The sequence below is a fragment of the Notothenia coriiceps genome, unplaced genomic scaffold (genome assembly GCF_000735185.1).
Source record: "Notothenia coriiceps isolate Sejong01 unplaced genomic scaffold, NC01 NC01_scaffold00018019, whole genome shotgun sequence".
NCBI lineage: Eukaryota > Metazoa > Chordata > Actinopteri > Perciformes > Nototheniidae > Notothenia > Notothenia coriiceps.
Genome location: NW_011350720.1, coordinates 16,048 through 39,466, shown reverse-complemented (window position 1 = coordinate 39,466; position 23,419 = coordinate 16,048). Strand labels below are relative to the sequence as shown.

Here is a 23,419-nt window from a genome sequence, read left to right as displayed (position 1 = left end):
CTAAAAACAAACACAGACACATTTCTAATAAAAGTACACCCTGCTCCGTCAAATCTCAACATATTTAAAAAGAAAAAGTACAAACACGGACATTCAAAATTCCTAATACATAAATAGGCATGTGTGTGTGATTATCCCATTACTCCCCAACCCATAGACCTTCAATGCTGCAGGAGACAATATCAAATGAGTTATTGTTATTCTAAAACACACTTCTTTGTGCTAATGTTATTTTAAATATGAAGTGTTACCTTGGCCGGTCCCTAGGAGCGGTAGATGAACGGCAACTCTCAGAGTTTTCTCGACACATGACCTTGAGTGCTTTTTTCATAATTTTCCTTATTTTTTTAGGGCACTACCTCGGGCTATCCACAAAAAAGAGATAAGTCAGGGGATCACTCGAGGCAAAAGATGTGAAATTAGACAATCTCCAGTCAAAAACACTCCCGACTGTTCATTAACTAGTTCAATTAAAAAACTCTGGTTGAAGAATAATTAAATGAAAATGATCAAATTAGCCTTTGTTTCATGTGTAAGCTACTCTTTTCAATTATTCAAAGGGTGGTAATTATTTAAGGAATTTAGTGACAGGAGTCTGGTTAACATCCAATTATAGCAGCATTTTTTAACATTTAATAAAATTGCAATAACTCCACTGCACTAACATGTGGAACAATGGTGGAGTTGAGGTGCTTAAGACCAACAAGCATTTAACCACTTGAATTAAAAGCCCTATTCACAAAGATGATGAACTCATCTGGAACAAGTGCATACTCCCAAGAGACGGGAAATTCATTATAGAATAAAGGACATGTGGGTTCATATTTTGACAGACATCTATAATAACTTTAACTCGAATAAGACGGAATATATCATCTGCATTGTGTGTAAAAAGGACAGAAAAATACTTCTCTGACTGATATGCGTGTACTAGACATCCTTGGTTTGTCAAATATAAGAAATAAAGGGGAAAAGCTATTTAAAGACAAGTTATTCCCTTAAAAAAGTATTTTAATATACTAGAAGATTCTCTGAGTCGGTTTGTTTACTTTCGTAAAATAGTGACATCACTGTGTAACACTCACGCTCCTATTGGGACATCTCTAAGCGGTTAACCAATCAGGAGAGGACTCTTTAAAGTAGAGACACTACATACTGATATACACCTGAACATCAGCAGGAGAGGACTCTTTAAAGTAGAGACACTACATACTGATATACACCTGAACATCAGCAGGAGAGGACTCTTTAAAGTAGAGACACTACATACTGATATACACCTGAACATCAGCAGGAGAGGACTCTTTAAAGTAGAGACACTACATACTGATATACACCTGAACATCANCTTTAGTCCTGGTAGTTCTTCGTGAGACTTACGTGGCAGCCGACTGGTCCTCTGGAGACATTTATTATATTTCCATATAATGTATAAAATATATATATAATTTCCATGGACACCTCGAGGCATCTACATCTCGTGGTCGCCGAGCAAGAGGCCCTGCTGCTTGGTCCGAAAGACGGTCGGCGCGGGTGAGGGAAAGAGGTACACCACGTTTTTTGATGTTTAGTGTGACACGAGGCGACGGTCCCTCCGGACAAAGATATCGTTGTTCCCTGTCTCTATATTTCTCCCAGTCACAAAGACGTCCTTCCTCTCCTTTACAAGTTGTTTGTCTAGTGAATATACATATTATTGAACGAAATATAAAACAATGACATTTAAACATTAAGTTGTAAAAGATGAAAGAACAAATAAAGAAATTTAACAATAACATGTTACGGTACAGAAAAATACGACGACGTTGTGTTTGTAAAGGGTTTAACCCTTATTATTTCACGTAGAATAGAAAAGAATAGAATAAAAGTCTCATACAAAAGACGTGACTGGAGGTCCTACCTCGCGGAGGAGACCGACGACGACGAGTCGTCCCGCCCGCTGCCGCTGCGGGGGTGGTCGTACCGCACCGTCAGCTACGTTTGTGCCAACCACGCCAACAACAGCATGCTTTCCGCTCGTGCTTTGAGACTTGTAAAGGGTGTTTGGTGGACCTCCGTTTTGTTGTCAGTCAGTCTACAAACATCAGAATTTCCCCGGGATAAGAGGACTACAAGTCCACATATAGTCATACATCACAGAGATGAAATTTCTCAGGAGAGGACGACTACAAGTCCACATATAGTCATACATCACAGAAATTTCTCAGGAGAAGATGACTACAAGTCCACATATAGTCATACATCACAGAGATAAAATTTTTCAGGAGAGGACGACTATAAGTCCACATATAGTCATTACATCACAAGATGAAAATTTCTCAGGAGAAGATGACTACCAAGTCCACATATATCATACATCAACAGAGATAAATTTCTCAGGAGAGGACGACTATAGGTCCACATATAGTCTATACATCACAGAGATGAAATTTCTCAGGAGAGGGACGACTACAAGTCCACATATAGTCATACATCACAAGAGATGAAATTTCTCAGGAGAGGACGACTACAAGTCCGATTACAAATAGTCATACATCACAGGAGATGAAATTTCTCAGGAGAGACGACTTACAAGTCCACATATAGTCATACATCACAGGAGATGAAATTTCTAGGAGAGGACGACTTACAAGTCCACATATAGTCATACATCACAGAGATGGAAATTTCTCAGGAAGAGGACGACTACAAGGGTCCACATATAGTCCATACATCACAGAGATGAAATTTCTCAGGAAGGACGGACTACAAAGTCACACATATAGTCACACTGATCACAGAGATGAAATTTCTCCAGGAGAGGACGACTACAAGTCCACATATAGTCATACATCGACAGAGATGAAATTTCTCAGGAGAGGACGGACTACAAAGTCCACATATAGTCACACATCACAGAGATGAAATTCTGCAGTGAGAGGACGACTACAAGTCTCCACATAATAGTCTATACATCAACAGAGATTAAATTTCCAGGAGGAGGACGACTACAAGTCCACATATAGTCATACATCACAGAGATGAAATTTCCCAGGAGAGGACGACTACAAGTCACCATATAGGTCATACAAATCACAGAAGGATGAAATTTCTCAGGAGAGGGGTACGACTACAAGTCACATATAGTCATACATCACAGAGATGAAATTTCTCACGGAGAGGACGACTACAAGTCCACATATAGTCATACAATCACAGAGATGAAAATTTCTCAGGAGAGGACGACTACAAGGTCCCACATATAGTCATACATACAGAGATGTACAGGAGAGGGTACTGTAAAACTTACAAGTTTTCCAGAATAAAAAAGAGTCATGATCACAGCAGATCCACAGACGTCGTAGTACAATAAGTGGGAGACAAGACTTAAGGTCACATATAGTCATACATCACGAGACTTAATCCAGGGAGGACGACTAAGGACCGAGACATAGCACTAACTCAGCTGAGATGAATCTCTACCAGAGGACGACACGAAGTAAACGATAGATTCTTTAATTTTACACAACCTTCGCGAATGACGTCACTTGCTATTGATCATGATTACTAAACAACTCAATAACTTAGGATTATTTATTATAAGCTATTGTATAGTAGACAGGCGCCAGTCAAAACAATTAGTAATAATGTCTACATTGTATAATTACTTAATAAGTCACTACAATGGATCTGTGTTTACATTTGCATGCAGAGACGTCACGGCAATAATTATTTTTGCTACATTTAGGTGTGTCTTAATGATTCTAATGTAGTGTTTACATTTTATAAGCCCATCTATGCCGGAAGCAACAGGGTCCGAAGTTCACAACAACCAAGTTAATTTGTGTTACATTTATAAGTACTTACTAGTCAGAGAATTGTGTACACATTATAACGTATTACATTCACAGGCGTCCGAGACGTCACGTCAGTAATTAATAAGTTTTTACATTTATAATACACCTTTCTAATGTCTAAACTTGTCTACATCTAGTGCACAGGCGTCCGGAACGTACCACGGCAGAGAACCACTACCTCAACTTGTTTGCCGAGTACTGTAAAGTATGTGTGCCAGTGGAGGAGGGAAGAGAGACTACCCCCTAGCCTCGGGCGAAGGGGTCGAGGTGTGGTCGGAGACTTCCTCCTGTCTAGAGTCCAGTCAAATTATGTTAGTTGGGACTGACTAAATGGACGACGTCCACTTCTATGACACATTGAATTCGCCTCAATGTAAAAAATTCTAAGAACTAATTGAGCTGAGAACGAAACCTAGTTTGTTGTTATTTGTTTTTTATTGTAAGTGTTCATTTTATTATTATTCTTATTGACAACAAAAACAAAGGAGGTCGTCATAAATTAGAGAATAGAAATTGGGCACACGGAAGTTCGAGATGTGAAGGTTGGCGGGGGGGATTAAATAAAAATTATAACCTATATTTTATTTATCGTTTCCTTAGAATAAAAGGTGGTCACACCCTATGTAAGTTACTAATCGTTGTTACTAATACTACGTAAAATTAATTATATAAGTATTACATAAAAGGTTATCCTCTTGTATTATTATATTATTTACTTAGTTAACTTTTATTATTTAGAGACACTACATACTGATATACGCCTGAACATCAGCAGGAGAGGACTCTTTAAAGTAGAGACACTACATACTGATATACACCTGATTATGAGCATAATAGGGCCCCTTTAATAACATAAATCAACTACAAACTTATGAAGTGTTTGTCTAAAATGATGATAACTGATTCACAGGAGAATCATTTTACAGCAGCATCACTGGGGGCAATCATGATTTCATGCCTCGTGTTTTGGAAAGCATATTTAGACGTGCCTGATTTAACACCCTCATAAGATGGTAATTATAATCATTAATTATAATTTCATACTTAGAAATAAATAAAACTCATGCTTTAGCTGTTCGTGCTTCTAACAATCCTTCATGGATTTTTGCTAAATCACAGTTTCTTGAACCAGTTTACCCACAATCTTGAATATAATACCATGTAATAATTCTAGTGCTTGTGGCACTGTAATATAGCGATCTGGGTGACTTTTCTTTTCCCCAGGCCTCTGAGTGCAGTGTAAGTGTCCATAATGAGTGCATATCATTTGTTGAAATAATTGTCTCTAATACCCTTTTCCACAAAAGAGTTTCCAGTGCCAGTTCAGAGCCAGTGCTCGATTTCAAACCAGTTTTTTGTGTTGCAAATTGACTCGAACGTTACTACACAATCATATAAAAACACTCTTATATAAATCCAGGCAACACTAACCAGGCATACATGTGGGTTTATACCCTAATTGAATGACCACCCATTTGCTATTATCATCGTTTTGCAAGCAGCGGTATAACTTTCTCTTGTTTTTTTATTATAGCCATGTCAAACTATCATAAGTAAGATCATGTTGAAAAATAGCCCGGTAAAATATGCCAGTAGAAAATTGTTTATGACACAATATTATGCAACAAGTGGTCGGATTAGCTTCGATGGCTATGCTACCAGCACATGTAATACCAGAGAAACTTTCAACTAAAAAAACATTCACTTTTGGGGATATACAGTATACATCAGGAGTTGTGTGATAATCAGACAGTGAATGAACCACATTGGCAACAAATCTGTTTCTGTTGTTGTTGTTGTTGTTGTGAGCGGCCCTTTTTCAGTAGAAAAGCGGTATGATTGATTTGACTTAAAAAGCAGGATCTAATGAAAAGGATTATTTTCTTGCTGGACTTTTGGCTGCATTAATCAATCAATCAGAACCTCCTCAAAATTCGAAGGATGTTGTGTTGAAAAACTGTTAACACACACAGTACACCCAGTGTGATCGGTCAAAGTGATCTGCATGTCATCAATCTCATCGATAAGCTACGAAAGGTAATCACTATACGAGTTATGTCCCTGTCAGCGCTGTATTTATGTGACATGTGACACTGTCCCTCAGCATCACAAACCATGCCCTCCATAATCAAAGGGTCCAGCCAAGCACTCTCTGCTCCCTCTTCTCCCAGCGCCTATTAACAAGCCTAATAGCCGTGAAATTTGACAACCGTTGTGTAGGAAACAGGCAATCAAACATCCCCCGTACCCTCCCTTAAACAGGGGCTGTCACTCACTTTGAGAAAGACGCATGAGAGAGGAGTGAAGAGACACCCTGACAGACAGGAATCATGCTCTCTGACGTCAAAGCATAACAACTGGATGCATTTCAGAGCGTTTCTTTAGATGCTGAGTGTCAGCTCAGGTCATTCTCTGTCCTGAGACTTGAGTGTCAGACGGTTCACTGCATATCTGCTGCAGAGCCTCGTGGGTATTTTAGTTAACTGTGAGGAATTAAACAGGCACACAAGGTGATTAACATCTCATTAACAATGATAAGGTCGTTCACTTTTTAATACAAGCGGGATTATAAGGTTATGACAGAGAAACATATTGTTTGCCGAGCTGCAGCAGGGGAGTATTTCCACACACATTTCATTATAATTAAGGAATTAGCAAATCCGTAAATAAATCCTCCTTTGCAAGAATGGCACTGATGGAAACTACGATGAATGTTTTTGCATTTTGAATTAAGTTCTCATTGCTGCAAAATTAAATCTGCTCAAAGAATAGTCATTTGCAATTCATACTAGACGATTTTGATTAGCTCCTGCTTCCTCTGCATGCTTCCTTTTTGGCACTTTCTATACGATCAGCTGGCTAAAAACAAAGCAGAATCACTGAAGGCTGCCTGCTGCAGGTGGAAAGTACACTTTGTACTTTGACAACTACTTTGACAGCTCGAGTCGATTCCTTTCTGTCTTTCTGTACAAATAGTAACCTCGTGATTTCACCTGCAGACACTCTCTTTGTGCACAGCTCTTCATTCTGGCACGGTTATACACTCATTTGATATGCAATTTTCCCGAGGCTTTAAAGCTGTGAAATGTAGCAGGTGGAAGCATGGAGAAGTATGTAGATGTGTCCTCTCTTATGAAAATAATAAAAGAGCTTGTAATCCTCCTGTGCATTCAGCTTTAGCACTTTATCTCTCGATGGGTTGAACATGCTTTTGAATAAATATAACATACTCAAAGCAAGCTCCTCTTACTCATTGAGAGAATTAATTCAGAGGTGCATAATTCATTGAAATACACAGTTCCTGCAGAATTAATTAATAATAACTTTACCGTAAACATTATTCCCCTCGGAGCTCACGTGGTCCCATGTGGCTTCCTCTCTGCACTTACAAACATTTTGGGATTTTAATGCACACAAAATCTGTTAGAAATCAGCGATTCACGAACCTACCTCAGTGACAGTTCGGCGTAAAACAGTCCTCCATGAGATGATGCGTTCTCGGTCTTAACCGCTCCATCGAAATCCACTCCGTGTGTGTGTGTGTGTGTGTGTGTGTGTGTGTTGTGATTGTGTGTGTTGTGATCGTGTGTGTTGTGATCGTTGTGATTGTGTGTGTTGNTATATCAGTATGTAGTGTCTTTAAAGAGTCCTCTTCTACTGATGTTCAGGTGTATATCAGTATGTAGTGTCTCTATTTTAAAAAGTCCTCTCCTGCTGATATTCATCAGCAGGAGAGGACTTTTTAAAATAGAGACACTACATACTGATATACACCTGAACATCAGTAGAAGAGGACTCTTTAAAGACACTACATACTGATATACACCTGAACATCAGCAGGAGAGGACTCTTTAAAGTAGAGACACTACATACTGATATACACCTGAACATCAGGAGAATAGGGCCCCTTTAAGACTACAAACATCTGACTGACTGTTGTTTTGCCTCCAGGTGGTTTGTGGGAAATGTTCAGAGTTTCGTGCTCGCCTTTCGTACGACAACAACCGCACCAACCGTGTTTGCATCGACTGCCACGCCATGCTGGTGGGGGCGTCGCCGTCGCCCGCCCTGCTGAGCAGCAGCAGCCAGAGGAGGCGCTCCATCCTGGAGGTCAGTGCAGAAAACATACTCTGAAAATAAGATAAGAAAAGATAAGATGCACTTTATTATTCCCAATTTGGGAAATGTTTGTGTTGCAGCAGCATAAAAAGACATGGCATTGTACAATAACAATTTAAAGAAATAAACAAGAAAGTAGAAAATGTTGAATTACAAATTTACAGTAACAAAATATAAAGCAAGTTATTATACATATAAGTGATCTGTTTGTTGAACATTTCCTCTCCTTCCTGCAGAAACACTGACCCTCTTTATATCTCTGTCCCTTGTTGCTATAGAAACAGGCCTCCCTGGCAGCGGAGCACAGTGTGATTTGTAGTTTTTTGCACCACATGGAGAAAGGGAGTGGGCGCGGCTGGCAGAAAGCCTGGTTCGTCGTCCCGGAGAACGAGCCGCTGGTGCTCTACATCTACGGAGCTCCACAGGTACCTTTAATATATATATAAAATATGTAATATACCTTTATATTATTTACAGAGGTCTCCTGGTCAGCCGACGGTGCATTCAGGTGCTTCTTGGATGGTCCTATTTCCCAAATTGGGAAGTCTTTCTTCCAACTTTGGTTTCAGTTTCAGTTTTATAGGTCATGTGTATGTTCACACGGGGTCAATGTTACGATAACAAAGTGTTTGACTAGGGAAAGGACCTGCTCTGTAGCAAAGTCACAACTTGCTTTTACTAGATCACTAGAAGAATGAAAAAATGACAATAATAAGGAAAGACAGTAAAACATTAAAGGTGGGGTAGGTAATTCACTTCAGAAACACTTTTTGTTATATTCCATGGAATGCTCTTAACGTCCCGATAGCAATGAATATATTAAATGCTTTGACAATAAATACATACACACATTTCATCTCTGGAAGCCGGGGTATTGTAAAAAGCACGACCAATCATCTGAGCCGGCCCGGCTAAAGTAACTGGATGGCCTACCTGCCTGTCAGCCTTCCATCTGTGCACAAACTTATCTCGTGCCCTCATTGGTCATGTGCGCGTTTGTGTGTGTTGGAGGAGGGGCTCTGTGAGGAAGTCTGAAGGAAGGGGTAGATTTGTTTCGGCTGCGTACTTTCAAATTCCAGCGCACTCGAGCTGGTTTCTCCATTCTTACCTACCCTACCTTTAAGGTACCGGAGTTGTTTGATAAAATAAGTAGAGACATAAGTATACTGTACCAATATAAAATAATGAGCATTGTGTGGAAAAGTAAGTGACAGTGTTGCACAAATGTAATGAAGAAAGGTAAATAAATAAAGTTCAGCTAAAAAGTGTAATTTACGGTTTTTTACTCGAGGGGGGGGTTCATGTGAAAACTTATTCCGATATCACATGAATGCAGCACAAATGCCCTTTCTAGAAATGTGAAGAAAAGTGAATATTACACACACATATAAATACATTGAGGCTCAAAAATATGTAAAATTAAAGGCGGGGTCCCTGGCAGAATTGCATTGAGGTAATGAAAGCAAAAATAAAATCCACACAGGAAAGCAGCCATTGTTTCTTTAGTGGCGATGATGTATTACCCATGATGCAATATGAACAGATAACTGACAGTATTGATCATATCTCCCCTCCAGGATGTGAAGCGCAGCGCAGCGTTCCTCTGATTGGCTTTGAGGTCTCCCTCCCCGAGTCATGTGACCGCCTCGAGCGCCGCCACGCCTTCAAGATCTCCCAGAGTCACCTGACGCTGTTCTTCAGCGCCGACTGTGAGGAGCTNCTACGTGCTGAAAAATAACGAGCACGTTCTGTTGTTTTCTATACAAGGTGGCTGCGAGCTTTGTGTGTTTCATTTTCGACATAATGTCAGATCAAATGAGGACAAAGCAAGGCTGTGATGATGAAAACCTGTGCCAGGTTACGACGGAGAAAGAGGACAGACTCCTTCCTAAATTAGCCGTGGCCTGCAGACCGTCACTTAAATCCCCACAAAAGAGCACAGAGCTCAGACGCAGAAGAAGAGGACGGTATATCTCGTGTTTGGGTGTCATGGACCAAGATCAGTTTCAAGTTTCTGAATCATTGTACCCAAGTCCAGGGTCAATCTGATTGCACTGAAATACAGACGCAAGGGCTCGATCCCTGTACAAAAAACTGCCTGCTGTAAATAATGCGGGTGCGTGGTGAATGTGTGTGGTGTGTGAAGTGAAAAATGTGATATGGTTTTCAGGATCTCCGTGATATGTCTATGTCTGGTGTGGTGTGATGGTGTGATGTGGTGTGTAGATGTGTATAAAAGTGTGTGTGATGTGTGGTGTTGTGTGTGTGTGTGGGTGGTGTTGTGTGTGTGTGTGGTGTGTGTGTGTGTGTGGTGTGTGGTGTTTGTGTATGTCCTCTGTGTGTGTGTGTGTGTGTGTGTGTGATGTGTGTGTGTGGTGGTGTCTATGTCTCTGTTGTGTGTGTGTGTGTGTATTGTGTGTTGTGTGTTTGTGTGTGTGTGCGTGTTTGTGGTGTGTGTGTCCTATATCTGGTGTGTGTGTGTGTGTGGTGTGTGTGTGGTGTGTGGTGTGGTGTGTGTGTGTGGTGTGTCTAATGTCTCTGTGTTTTGTGTGTGTGTGTGTGGGTTGTGGTGTGTGTGTGTGTGTGTGTGTGTGTGTGTGGGTGTGGTGTGTGTGGTGGTGTTGTTGTGTGTGTGAGAGAAAAAGTGTGGTGTGGTGTCAGAAGACAGCAGACTGTGTCGATTCCCTGCAACCTTCTGTTTTAACTGAAGAGGCGGGCGTTCAACAAAAGACCAGAAGACACTGAACATATAGGTCTTCACTTCTGGGATAGAAACAGAACAATGTTTTAAATTCTGCTTGAACTCTCTGAGATTCAAGCTAGTAAGTGTGCTAGACACGGACAGCCAGCGTATCCTGCATTATCCTGTAGCCGCTAATACTAGAAATGTCAGGTTTCTATATTTGTTCGCTCGTTTTTTTAATGTATGATTTATTGTAAACCACTCATATTCTGACTCATTCTGTGGAGAAACTATGTAGGTTTATCTATAGTACACTATGTGCCCGCCATCATACCAGAAGTCACTGTTCCTCGCCTCTACCACCATCCCTGCATGTCTGTTTATCTATTAAGAATACACTTAAGCACTTTCTCCCATAACCTATAAATGCAAACATCTGTCTAAATCTCAGTTTGGCATTTGCACACTTATAGCAATATGTTTTAATACAATGTACTGACAAATATTGGATGGATTGCCTTGGCTTTTATGCACATTTTCTCTCAGAATCTATTTCAAATCACTTTGTGTGCATCAATTACATGAATCATACTTGGTGCTCAAACTCAAATGATTTATGGACGGTGTTCCCTGATGTTAAAAATATTAGTCATAGAGAAACCTCCGTTGTTTTCTTGCTGCTGTTAACATTCATCTTGATGCATATAAGTAAAGCACCGGCTACAGGAATACACTCCAGCTTCTGTCACATCACATTTTTCTTATTTCAGCATCAGCTGAATTTCGTTGTGCACCCCTGTGTTGCATAATGAGAATAAATTAACCTCTGATTGACTGAATATCCAAGTAACCAGCAGTGACATTTTATTTCCCCCATTAAGGTGTTATTGACACACAATCCTCCCTTCCTCTGTGAAGGCTTGTTTGGTATGGAACATGAGGGACAGCGGTGTCCTCATTGTGCCGCAATCATCGTGATAAATTGCTCCGACCCCGTGCCGCGCTGTGAACTCGCCAAGACTGGAAATACCTCTGCAGCTTGTTATGTGAGGACAGTGTCAAGCTGCTGTAAATTACTTGTTTTCTTTCCTGAAAAAAACCCCTTTCAGAGGAGAATGGTCAGATTGTTGCAGTGGTAAATGCTTCCCTTTTTTTTTTTACTTCAAAAGGACATATTCTCCTGATGTTCAGGTGTATATCAGTATGTAGTGTCTCTACTTTAAAGAGTCCTCTTCTGCTGATGATCAGGTGTATATCAGTATGTAGTGTCTCTACTTTAAAGAGTCCTCTCCTGCTGATGTTCAGGTGTATATCAGTATGGTAGAGTCTTACTTTAAAGACAAGTTCTCTGCTGCTGAAGTATTTCAGGTGTATATACAGTAGAGTGTCTCTACTTTAAGAGTCGGTCTCGCTGATTTTCAGTGTAATCGCAGTATGTAGTGTCGTCTACTGTGTAACACTGCACTGCTGCTGACATGTCTCAGGTGTATCCAATCGTAGGTAGAGGACTACTTAAAAGAGTCTACTGCATGCTGATGTCAGCTGAACATCAGTATGTGTGTCTCTACTTAAAGTAGAGACACTACATACCTGCTGATGTACAGCTGTATATCAGTATGAGAGTGTCTCTACTTTAAAGAGTAGCTCTCCATGCTGATATACAACGTGGATCATCAGTATGTAAGGTGTCTCTTTCTAAGTAGAGTCCCTCACATGCTGATGTACAGGTGATATCAGTAGGATAGGACTCCTACTTTAAAGAGGTCCTCTGTACTCTATATACAGCTGTATATCAGCAGGAGAGGACTCTTTAAAGTAGAACAACTACATACTGATATACACCTGAACATCAGCAGGAGAGGACTCTTTAAAGTTGAGAGACACTACATACTGATATACACCTGAACATCAGCAGGAGAGGACTCTTTATAGTAGGACAACTACATTACTGATATACCACCTCTGACATCAGCAGCAGGAGGACTCTTTAAAGTAGAGACCCACAATACTGATATACACCTGAACATCAGCAGGAGAGGACTCTTTAAAGTAGAGACACTACATACTGATATACACCTGATCATCAGCAGAAGAGGACTCTTTAAAGTAGAGACACTACATACTGATATACACCTGAACATCAGGAGAATATGTCCTTTTGAAGTAAAAAAAAAAAGGGAAGCATTTACCACTGCAACAATCTGACCATTCTCCTCTGAAAGGGGTTTTTTTCAGGAAAGAAAACAAGTAATTTACAGCAGCTTGACACTGTCCTCACATAACAAGCTGCAGAGGTATTTCCAGTCTTGGCGAGTTCACAGCGCGGCACGGGGTCGGAGCAATTTATCACGATGATTGCGGCACAATGAGGACACCGCTGTCCCTCATGTTCCATACCAAACAAGCCTTCACAGAGGAAGGGAGGATTGTGTGTCAATAACACCTTAATGGGGGAAATAAAATGTCACTGCTGGTTACTTGGATATTCAGTCAATCAGAGGTTAATTTATTCTCATTATGCAACACAGGGGTGCACAACGAAATTCAGCTGATGCTGAAATAAGAAAAATGTGATGTGACAGAAGCTGGAGTGTATTCCTGTAGCCGGTGCTTTACTTATATGCATCAAGATGAATGTTAACAGCAGCAAGAAAACAACGGAGGTTTCTCTATGACTAATATTTTTAACATCAGGGAACACCGTCCATAAATCATTTGAGTTTGAGCACCAAGTATGATTCATGTAATTGATGCACACAAAGTGATTTGAAATAGATTCTGAGAGAAAATGTGCATAAAAGCCAAGGCAATCCATCCAATATTTGTCAGTACATTGTATTAAAACATATTGCTATAAGTGTGCAAATGCCAAACTGAGATTTAGACAGATGTTTGCATTTATAGGTTATGGGAGAAAGTGCTTAAGTGTATTCTTAATAGATAAACAGACATGCAGGGATGGTGGTAGAGGCGAGGAACAGTGACTTCTGGTATGATGGCGGGCACTAGTTAACCAACTATATTTAGATAAACCTACATAAGTCATCTCCACAGAAAAAAGTAAGATATGAGTGGGGTTAACAATAAAAAAATTAATTTAAAAAACGAGCGAACACAAAGATAAACTAACAAGGATTAGCGCTACAGGATAATGCAGGAACGCTGGCTGTCGTGCTAGCAACTATTAGCAATGATATCAGAGAGCTCAAGCAGAATTTAAAACATCAGAAATCTAGATTTGGAGAAGAACTGAAGATAGAGATACAGATAGAAATTGAAAATCTCTGGCAATGTGTATACAGTAAGCTCACAGAAAATAACAAGAATCTGCAGACCCAGAAAATAAGCATTGGCTCAGTCTATGATTGGCACATTAGCGTTAGCATTAGCGTTAGCATTAGGCGCTGTTGTGAACGTTGTACCTGACATGGCAGAAGCCAGACAGTCTGCATGCAAAGACTTCGGCATTTACTCTGTTTCTGGGGTCACACTGAGTCAACCTTGACACATATTTTGTTAACATTCAGTACAAGTTGTGAGCGTCGTTCATCTAGCAGGAAACTCGATCTGCTCCTTGTGCACTCTACTCCCATCACAGAGGACGTCCACTCATAGTTTATTGAATCCTGTTTTTTCTGCATCTCCTGTGGCAGAGCAGCTTGTGTCAGCACATCACAGAATAAGCCCTCGCCTGGTCTGAACATACAACTGCCTCTCCAGCTCCGACACACACTGACACTCTAATTAGGAGTGGGTGGTACAGCGCGCAGCAGAAAGCTATCATTAACCGTCAGGGACGCACGACAGCAGAGCTTAACATTATCAATACTGTCAGAGGAGTTTATGATTCAACATCAAAAAGGTATATATACTTTACCTTCTGACACTGCCAGGTTATGTAGTGAAGTTGGTTGTTTAGATAAAACCTGAAGATGAAGTAAAAATGTCATTGTCACATTGTTCTGGAAGTAAACAAAGGGGAGTGATGGGGAGAAACTCTGAGATGTTAGCCTTTGCAGACTGTTTACATGCACAACAACTATAACACACTACAGGAAAGAGAAACCCCTAAAAAGCACCTCTTTAACCCTCAGGAGTCGACCGTCACGCCGACAAATATTAAGAATTGAGAGATAGTTATATTTTTCGAGTTTTGCAGATATAACTGATATTTTTGTTACGGAGAACTCTGAACGTGAGTCAGCTTGTTTTTTGACTTGGAGGATGAGAAGACCGTTCATAAATAAAACGCCTCTGGATACACCTGCTATTTGTCCATAACATGTGTATATAGGTTCATGCTACCTCAATCGAACTTTTACATTATCATAGTGACATCCCAGGTATATATTTCCAGCTTTCAAAATGTTTCGTTGCGGATGTTTGTGTTACCTATAGTACAAATAATATCACTTTCAAAATCATTTTTTACGTTTTTTGGGCGATTTTGCGTCCAAAATGTTAATCTATGTCAAAATGTAAAAAATACCTATCAGTTTATATAGGTGAGGTTGTCTTAAAACGATAGATACCAAACATTGACATTTTAAACATTTCTTAATGGGAGTAAGACAAATCAAAAGTAGGCGAAAACTGCCAAATTAGCCCAGGACTCTAAGAGAGACTTTGGAGGCTCATAGGGCGGACAGAGGGGCCCTAATGTGAAATCCCATGACCGTATGCTTAACATACAATTACTGCAAGCCGGACAAGCCGAATTTATGTGGCAGGATTATCACCTTAGGTCCCAGATCCGAGACTACTATCAAACTCCCTGGTCATTTTTCAGGACAGTAAACGTGAACATGTGTAGATGATGACAGCGTTAAACTCTGGGAATAAATGATGAGACCACCAGCCTGCCAGGACAAGGTCAGCGATGTGATTTACAGCGACGTCAAGAAGAACACATGGATAACAAACAGCTCATGCCTCAGAAAGAGAGGAACAGAGCAGAGTGTGATGTTTGCATTTACTGAGGTGATTAACTGCCAAACAGGACACAGTGTGATCTTTCCGGTGACACAGAGTTAAATGTTAAGCTTGATTAGGGCTTTTTTTAGTTCTTGACAAACAACTGCGTAATACGAGCCCTTTTCATCTTAAGCTATTGAACTGATCAAGTCTGCAGACTAAACCGCTGCAAATGCAAGCATGTCATCCGTTTTAATAAGCAGCACTTTGCACTGACACTTTAAGTGGGTTGCATTAATGCCTTCATGGCTCAGTAATTAGCAAGACTCAATTTCACAGAGCAGGTTATTCAGCAGGGACAGCAACCGTGCATCAGGAGGGAGGAGAGACAACAGTGTGGGAGGAAGATAAGGAGACAAGAGGAGGAGAAAGGGACGAAGGGAAGGAGACATAGGGCAAAGCAAAAGTTTGTAAATTACACATTGGAAGAAGTGACGGAGGAAGAAAAGGAGATATAGGGAAGAAGGGAAGGACTCAAAGTAGGAGAGAGGGAGGAAGGGAAGGAGATGTTAGCAGGAAAGCAAGTAGGAGATGGGGAGGAAGGAGGGGAGAAATAGGAAATAAGAAAAGTAGTAGAGAGAGGAAGGAAAGGAGATATTGGGAGGAAAGAAAGGATACAAGGGAAAGAGATGGGGAGGAAGGAAAGGAGATGTTGGGAGGAAAGAAGGAGACCAAAGTCTATGAGATAGGGAGGAAGGAAAGGAGACATGGGGAAGAAGGAAAGGTCTTATAAAGGTAGAAGAGAGGAAGGAAGGAAAGGAGAAATACGGTGGGTCAAATGGGAAGTATACACATTAGATGGAGAAAAAAGGGAGGAGATGCTAGGAGGAAAGAAAGGACACAAGTGTGAGAGAGGAAGGAAGGAAAGTAGACATTGGGAGGAAGGAAAGGAGATGTTAGGAGGAAGGAAAGGAGACAACAGGGAGTAAAGGGGGAGGAGGAATTGCAGTGGGAGGCAGGGAAGACCACAGCAATCAAATGTTCCCCTTGAGTGGAGGATAATGTGATGAATGGAGAAGTGAGCCTATGTGTGTGCAGCTGCATATCTCCTTTAGTTATCTCAGAACACTCATCCTACTTCAGAGGATGTTTCAAACAAATCCTGTGCATTTAAAGGAAGTGAGTGATAATGATATAAACAGCCATTTTACCCATCAAGGTTACGGATTGAAGGAAGTGGAAGATGGGACGTTTATTGTGCAGCAGAAGCAGCTATAAAGCAGAGTGCATGCGTTGTGTTAACGAGGACTTAATGCAGGATGCTGCCAAGATGTTTCACTGACGGTAATGAACAAGGAGCTGGCTACTGTACCAAACCTTTATTCTCATTTATCACTACTTATCAACGTGACTGAAGATGTGTCTGTGAAGCTAAACAGCAGGTTTATAGTCAGGGCATTGCTCCGTGCTGTCGCTGTATAATATTAAAGGACAGTTGGATGTCAGTTACCTTCAAAGTCACTGGTAGACTGTGGAGAAAAAAGCTGCAGAAGTGTCCTCTTGGATTCCCATATGTTAGATTAAACATGAAGAGCTCTCCAGGGTGGCCCTATGTGCATGAAAATGTGATGGTTTGCCCTTTCAGAGGAAGAATTGTGATGCAGTGCAGTAATGTCTGTCCTTAAAATGAAGACGTGCCCTTTGCCCTTCCTGCAGAGAAAATGTGAAGACGTGCACATTAAAGCACCGTCTTATATCAGCTTATATCACAAGGCTTAGGCAGGCTGCTAACACGTGTCTAAATGAGACGACTCGACATCATCACACCCAACATTAGCCACCTTTAGCTTAGCGGTGGTGACGTGAGGTCATGGGACCGTGCTGTAGTTCCTTTATAGCCAGGGGTGCACATAAGTGGTACGCAGGTACGCATGCGCGGCAACAATCTGAAATGCGTACCGTCACTTGTGTCACAAAGCGCATTTGTGCGTACCGATGTATATGTGAAGCTTTTCCATAAGGCGGTTGGATCACCGGACGACGGAGTCGGTCTCCGTGTGCAAAGACAGGGCTGCTGTTAACGTCGGCCTGTACAGCAGCACTGCGCTAAAACAGCTGATCACAACGTTCACACGCTCTGTGGTCACGAAGCTCTGCACTCTACTACTACCCNCGCAGCATTTACTAAAAGCTGCAGAAACACAACGCTGCAAGAAGCTCAAACACAACGACACAGGCTACTTTATGCAAATCAAAGGACGGCAGTGGGTGATGAAACTGAATATTTATGCTTTTTTACTATTGTGAGAAAATCACTTAAGTGCTCATCTTGTGAATTTCACAGTGCATTTACACAGAAGTTAAAACTATTAGCAGTGCTGCCTCTTTAACCTTCAGCATATATCATTTAATCTAATCACTGATGCAAAAGAGAAAGTGCACCCTTTGTTAACTTCAGCAATCACTGCATACCACTCACGCTCCTATTGGCTACAGAGCAGACTGGGCTCTGGTTTCAGACAGAGGGTGAAAAGTGGTGTTGCAGCACAGGCAGTATGAGAGAAATAAAGAGCTTTTTGAACATTAAACAGACCTCAGTCTTTTGTAGTTATAAATTAAATTAGTTAGTGATTGGATACCTTAATTTATTAATGACAAAAGTATCAAAGTATAAACATACCATTTTGAGACTATTCCATTTTTGCTTATAACTCATCTGTGTTTAAGAGTATATTACAAAATTGGTCGAACTTATTGATGACATTTTTCTTTATTGTATGCTTTGCCTCTCTGTGCACTTCGAATCCAAATGTTCTGACATTTTGATCATTATTTCTAAGGATACATGCGATAAAGGCCGACTCAGTCCCCTTAACAGAGGCCTACATTGTCACCATTTCTGGTTATCAATCAAAAATAATAAATTTACAGTAAAATATTCTTATACAACCATCCTCTTCAGAAATAAACATATTACAGTAATACAAATACAGGGGATTGTGCTTTGTCTCAACCTTAGTTACCCCTAAAAAATTCACAATACATCAAACATTTTCCCCCATTCACGATATCTCTTATGAAGAGGCAATATTCAATATAGGCTCTACATACCTTCCTTCCGTCCTCAGTTCCTACATGTCACAAAATACAAATCTGAAAATTCACCTAATATATCCTCTTTAAAACTCTTTCTCCCGCCTCTCTCTCCAGGATGCATCACCTCTCTGCTGCAGAAACTGTCTCCGAGTCCTCTGAGCAGCTACCATGGCGTACCCTAACACCAGCTCACTGACAGCCAACTCCAGTGGATCTCTGGGGGGTCACGACCACGGGGGAAACATCTACCGGCCTTTCTCTGTTTTCAGCGTGCTCACTCTCACGTTACTGGCCATGCTGGTGGTGGCCACGTTTGTGTGGAACCTGCTGGTGCTGGTGACCATCCTGAGGGTGAGGACTTTCCACCGTGTGCCGCACAACCTCGTCGCATCCATGGCTATCTCCGACGTCATGGTGGCCGCCTTAGTGATGCCGCTCAGCCTCGTCCATGAGCTCAACGGCCGGAAGTGGAAACTGGGACGAGTTCTGTGTCAGGTTTGGATCTCCTTCGATGTTCTCTGCTGCACGGCCAGCATCTGGAACGTGACGGCCATCGCGCTGGACCGCTACTGGTCCATCACCCGGCACCTGGAGTACACTCTGAAGACGCGTAAAAAGATCTCCAACGTGATGATCGCGCTCACCTGGCTGCTGTCGTCCATCATCTCCCTGTCGCCTCTGTTCGGCTGGGGGGAGACCTACACGGAGGGGATGAAGTGCCAGGTGAGCCAGGAGCCGTCCTACACCATCTTCTCCACCTTCGGAGCCTTTTACCTGCCGCTCTGCGTGGTGCTGTTTGTTTACTGGAAGATCTACAAGGCCGCCAAGTTTCGCATCGGCACCCGCAAGACCAACACCATAACTCCCATGGCTGAGGTGATTATACTCATGACATCAATTAATATTGTGCGTTCATATCGGACATAAAACAAATGTTTCTTTTATGAACAAGTTTAATTTTATTGGTTGAAAGCAAATCAGTGCTGAATATCTCTGCCTGTCATTGTTTGATTATAAATATAGATGTCATAGTTCATAATATTTGTTCAGAAATGGCTGTTTTTAAAAGTATGTGTACAAACTATATTTATCCAAACTCCACCCAGAAAACACGCATTTTAAACCTTTCTTGCAGACACACTTGCCAAAGCATTAATTCCTGATTCTTAATAATCAGTATGTAGTTATTTCGGCATCATTTTGATACGAGCATTACCATCAAATCAGAGGCAAATCTTCGCTGTGCATCCGGTGTGAATGCACCATTAGAAATCATAATATCATTATCCTCCCCCTTGTCTAGGCGTTAGGTAATACATGTAGATATCACTGCTCGAACTCAATCAGAGAGCTAGAACAAACTGTACGTGAGAAAGTTGGTAGAAAGCTCTTTGTCTGCAGTTCATTTTGAGTTGAGACTTTTTGCGCTGCAGCTTCAAAAACAATTTAAATATAAAGTTTATCAAGGCATGACTTTGACGACCTTACAACCTTATATCTGAAACTGCCGTGCAGATGGTTTGACACGGTGGCAGAGTAGATAAACCAGCAAGAACAACAGCAGTGAGTGTGCAGGAGGTGACACAGCTGAGACCAGCGAAGAGAGCGAGGAGACAGCCAGCCGGAGAGAGAATCGATGCAGGAGACATGGCCCACCAGGGGGGCTGAAAGTGTTGCCCAAGCGAAGAGGAGAAGCACAATGCTCCTGGCAAGTGCCCAGCATGAGATAGTGAGAGTGGAAAATGTGGGGGGAAAAAGGCCATTGGGGGAGAAACTGTTTTTCTGAGTCAGTGAAAGAAGTCCCTACGAATAAAAAAGCTCTGACCTGGGAGCAGTAAGTAAGCGATGTGGAGCATGGGACAGAATAAGAGCCCTTATTACACTAGGAAACATGAGTGCAAATACATAAAAGACACCAAGTTCATGCAGAAAAGTGTGCAGAAAACAGGGCTTTAAATATCGGCTGATTTTGAACGCACCATCCACTTCTGCCCGGAAAGCAAGAGAGCCAGTACAATATACAGCACAGAGGCAATCACTGCATTCAGATGATTACTCAAGACTTCTCACAGACATTGTACATGCCTTACAATTAGCATTAATGTGACACAGAGCGTCCCTGATGACTCCGAAAGAACTGCTCATGGCGAAGATGAGAACCATACTTCAAAATAATCCGGTCCCTAAGTGGTTCGACGAAGCCCTCATTAGACGCAGAGATGTAAACACGTAGAGAGGACCAGCATCCATTATCCAGGAGGGATGGGAATGCAGAGAATATAAAACAGAGACCCAGGAGGAGGTGAAACCCAACACCAAGTGTGCATGACGTGACGGTAACGGGAACTAAGACTGTCCATACAGACCGGCAGTATAGATTCACACTTCAAGTATTAGCCCACACTACAGTGGAGCTTACAGAGAACAAATACTGGGAGGAAGAGATGTCAAGGTGTTGGATAATACTATCAGCTGGAATAAACACTGTGAAAAGAGAGTTGTTTGGTAGGACTGATTATGTTAAGATTTGTTGGCCAACAGTTTGTTTCCCATGCAGAACATTTCTCCGTCTCCTCCGGCTGATGCCCCTGACCCACAAATATGAGTTACCGTGCAATTATTTATCATGATGAGCTATTCAGCAGCAATCAGGGAAACATAAGCATCGGACGCATGAGCATACGGGCGAAATAATTGCAGCAATCCTGCTCATCACCACCAGCTTGTTAATGTGCGTCGGCAGAAGGTAGAGGGCTATAAATATCACCTCCAGCACCTTTCTGGGTTTGGCGTTTCTCCAATCAGCCGACACGAAATTTCCCCGTGAAAATCGAATCAGCGCCCACTTTTCACCTGAAATGCAATCTGGATATCCTCAAATACACCTTAGTGATGGAGATTACAGCATTCTTAAAGCAAACACCTTTTTCTTTCCCTTATTAAAGACTTCAACATCACCCAGAGTCGAAGAAATGGGCAAACATAGACAGAAGATGGACATATTTAACAGAAAATACACATTCATGTAATGCATGTACTTTGAAACCCCCCCAAGATATTCGTTATTTACGCAAGTGCAACATGAATTTGCCTGAAATGTCTCAAACTAATCAGCCCAGTCTCGAAATGCTTTAGTTAACCAACTCTGTGTCAAGTTTCATTAAACAGGCAATCACTCCCGTAGCTGGCAATTAAATGGAATACATTTTATTAGTTTTCCACAGACAAACTCACAACTTATGGGTTGCATTATACGTGTCTCATTACCCAGCCGAATGTTGTTCTCATCATTTCCCAGCGAACATCGAGGAGTCAAAGCACCAAGAGATGTGAGAGATAATAATCCTAATGCACCGCTCCATCAACAACACCCACTGAAAGACATTAAGACGTAGAGACATCAGAAACACATTGTGCATCAGGTGAGGTGATGCACACACGACTCAACCCCATACCTCTCAGGAAAACATTACAAGTGTAGTTTCAGAAAGAAGTTTTACGCTAACTAGCAACGTTAGCACCAGTTGTGTTTGTGAAAACATTTCCATTAGCAGAAACACGCTGCAGCTTCAGAAAGGATGCAGATATAAAAACACAAAGGTTCCACATGAAGAAACAACTTCAGCAACTTGACAACACATTTAGAGAACATTCAGCAACTTGAGGAGACATGCGCAGCGTTTACTAAAAGCTGCAGAAACACAACGCTGCAAGAAGCTCAAACACAACGAGGACCAGGGGACACTAAAGAGTGACGCACACAGCTGGGAGACCAGGGGACACTAAAGAGTGACGCACACAGCTGGGAGAGCAGGGGAGACCAGGGGACTCTAAAGAGTGACGCACACAGCTGGGAGACCAGGGGACACTAAAGAGTGACGCACACAGCTGGGAGACCAGGGGACACTAAAGAGTGACGCACACAGCTGGGAGACCAGGGGACACTAAAGAGTGACGCACACAGCTGGGACACCAGGGGACACTAAAAAGTGACGCACACTGTGGACCATTTAAGGTTGAATCTAACTCTTAGTTTGAAGACATCACTGATACACTGTTAAAAGGACAGTTTCCAGATGTTGGGGATATCTGTTTAAAAGCCTTCACTCCAATATAATGCAACGAGATGGCGTTTGTGTATTTCTGTATTTAGGCGTGATGTGTCCATTTAAAATGAAGATCTTCAGTTTAGCTGCTGCACCATCTGGAGTGGAAGTGTCTTAAACAATCCACAATCAATTTTCATCCCAACAGCACTATGCTTTTAACCTCTGCTGTAAATGGACCTGGTTCATATGTCTTATCAGTTTAAGACCATACGGACCGGTATTGATTCGATTAAAAACCGCAGAGTGGACGAGTCTTCCATCCGGGTGCAGGATGCTTTAAATGTTGAGTTTAAAATGTTAGTCTGTGCTCTTTACTTCCGACACATTTAGCCGGATGCTTCGTCTTTATAAAAAGCTGTTAGGCTGCCGAACGACCGGGGAAACTTCACCTGATAAGAAGAAAGAGAGTCAGCCTTGAGTTGAGCTCGGCAGCAAATGAGTGAGAAGATTAACATTGACATTTCCTTTCTTTCCTCCTCCTCCCAGCCAAGCAGTGGGTTTGTGAAATGGCACGAAATGGGCTGCTGGAAAACGCAGATTAAAACACAGCTCCGTTTTTATGTTCTGTGTCGGGGGTGTGTGTGTGTGTGTGTGTGTGTGTGTGTGTGTGTGTGTGTGTGTGTGTGTGTGTGTGTGTGTGTGTGTGTGTGTGTGTGTGTGTG

The 23,419-nt window shown here is 41.7% G+C and overlaps 2 protein-coding genes across 2 annotated transcripts in view; both read left to right on the top strand.

Moving 5' to 3' along the window:
* The first annotated feature begins 1,453 nt into the window (after nucleotides 1-1,453).
* On the top strand, nucleotides 1,454-9,668 carry LOC104950770 (FYVE, RhoGEF and PH domain-containing protein 1-like). The gene is made up of 5 exons (XM_010777329.1): nucleotides 1,454-1,533; nucleotides 1,846-2,032; nucleotides 7,788-7,946; nucleotides 8,234-8,380; nucleotides 9,533-9,668. The coding sequence occupies exons 1-5, from the start codon at nucleotides 1,454-1,456 to the stop codon at nucleotides 9,560-9,562; spliced, it is 603 nt and encodes a 200-aa protein (XP_010775631.1). The 3' UTR covers nucleotides 9,563-9,668.
* A 9,098-nt stretch (nucleotides 9,669-18,766) lies between these two features.
* The window catches only part of LOC104950769 (5-hydroxytryptamine receptor 5A), an 18,036-nt gene continuing 13,383 nt past the window's right edge, over nucleotides 18,767-23,419 (top strand). Inside the window, exons 1-2 of the mRNA XM_010777328.1 lie at nucleotides 18,767-19,524; nucleotides 19,952-19,958. Coding sequence (XP_010775630.1) covers nucleotides 18,817-19,524; nucleotides 19,952-19,958 — 715 coding nt within the window. The 5' untranslated portion in view covers nucleotides 18,767-18,816. The remainder of the gene's footprint in view (nucleotides 19,525-19,951; nucleotides 19,959-23,419) is intronic.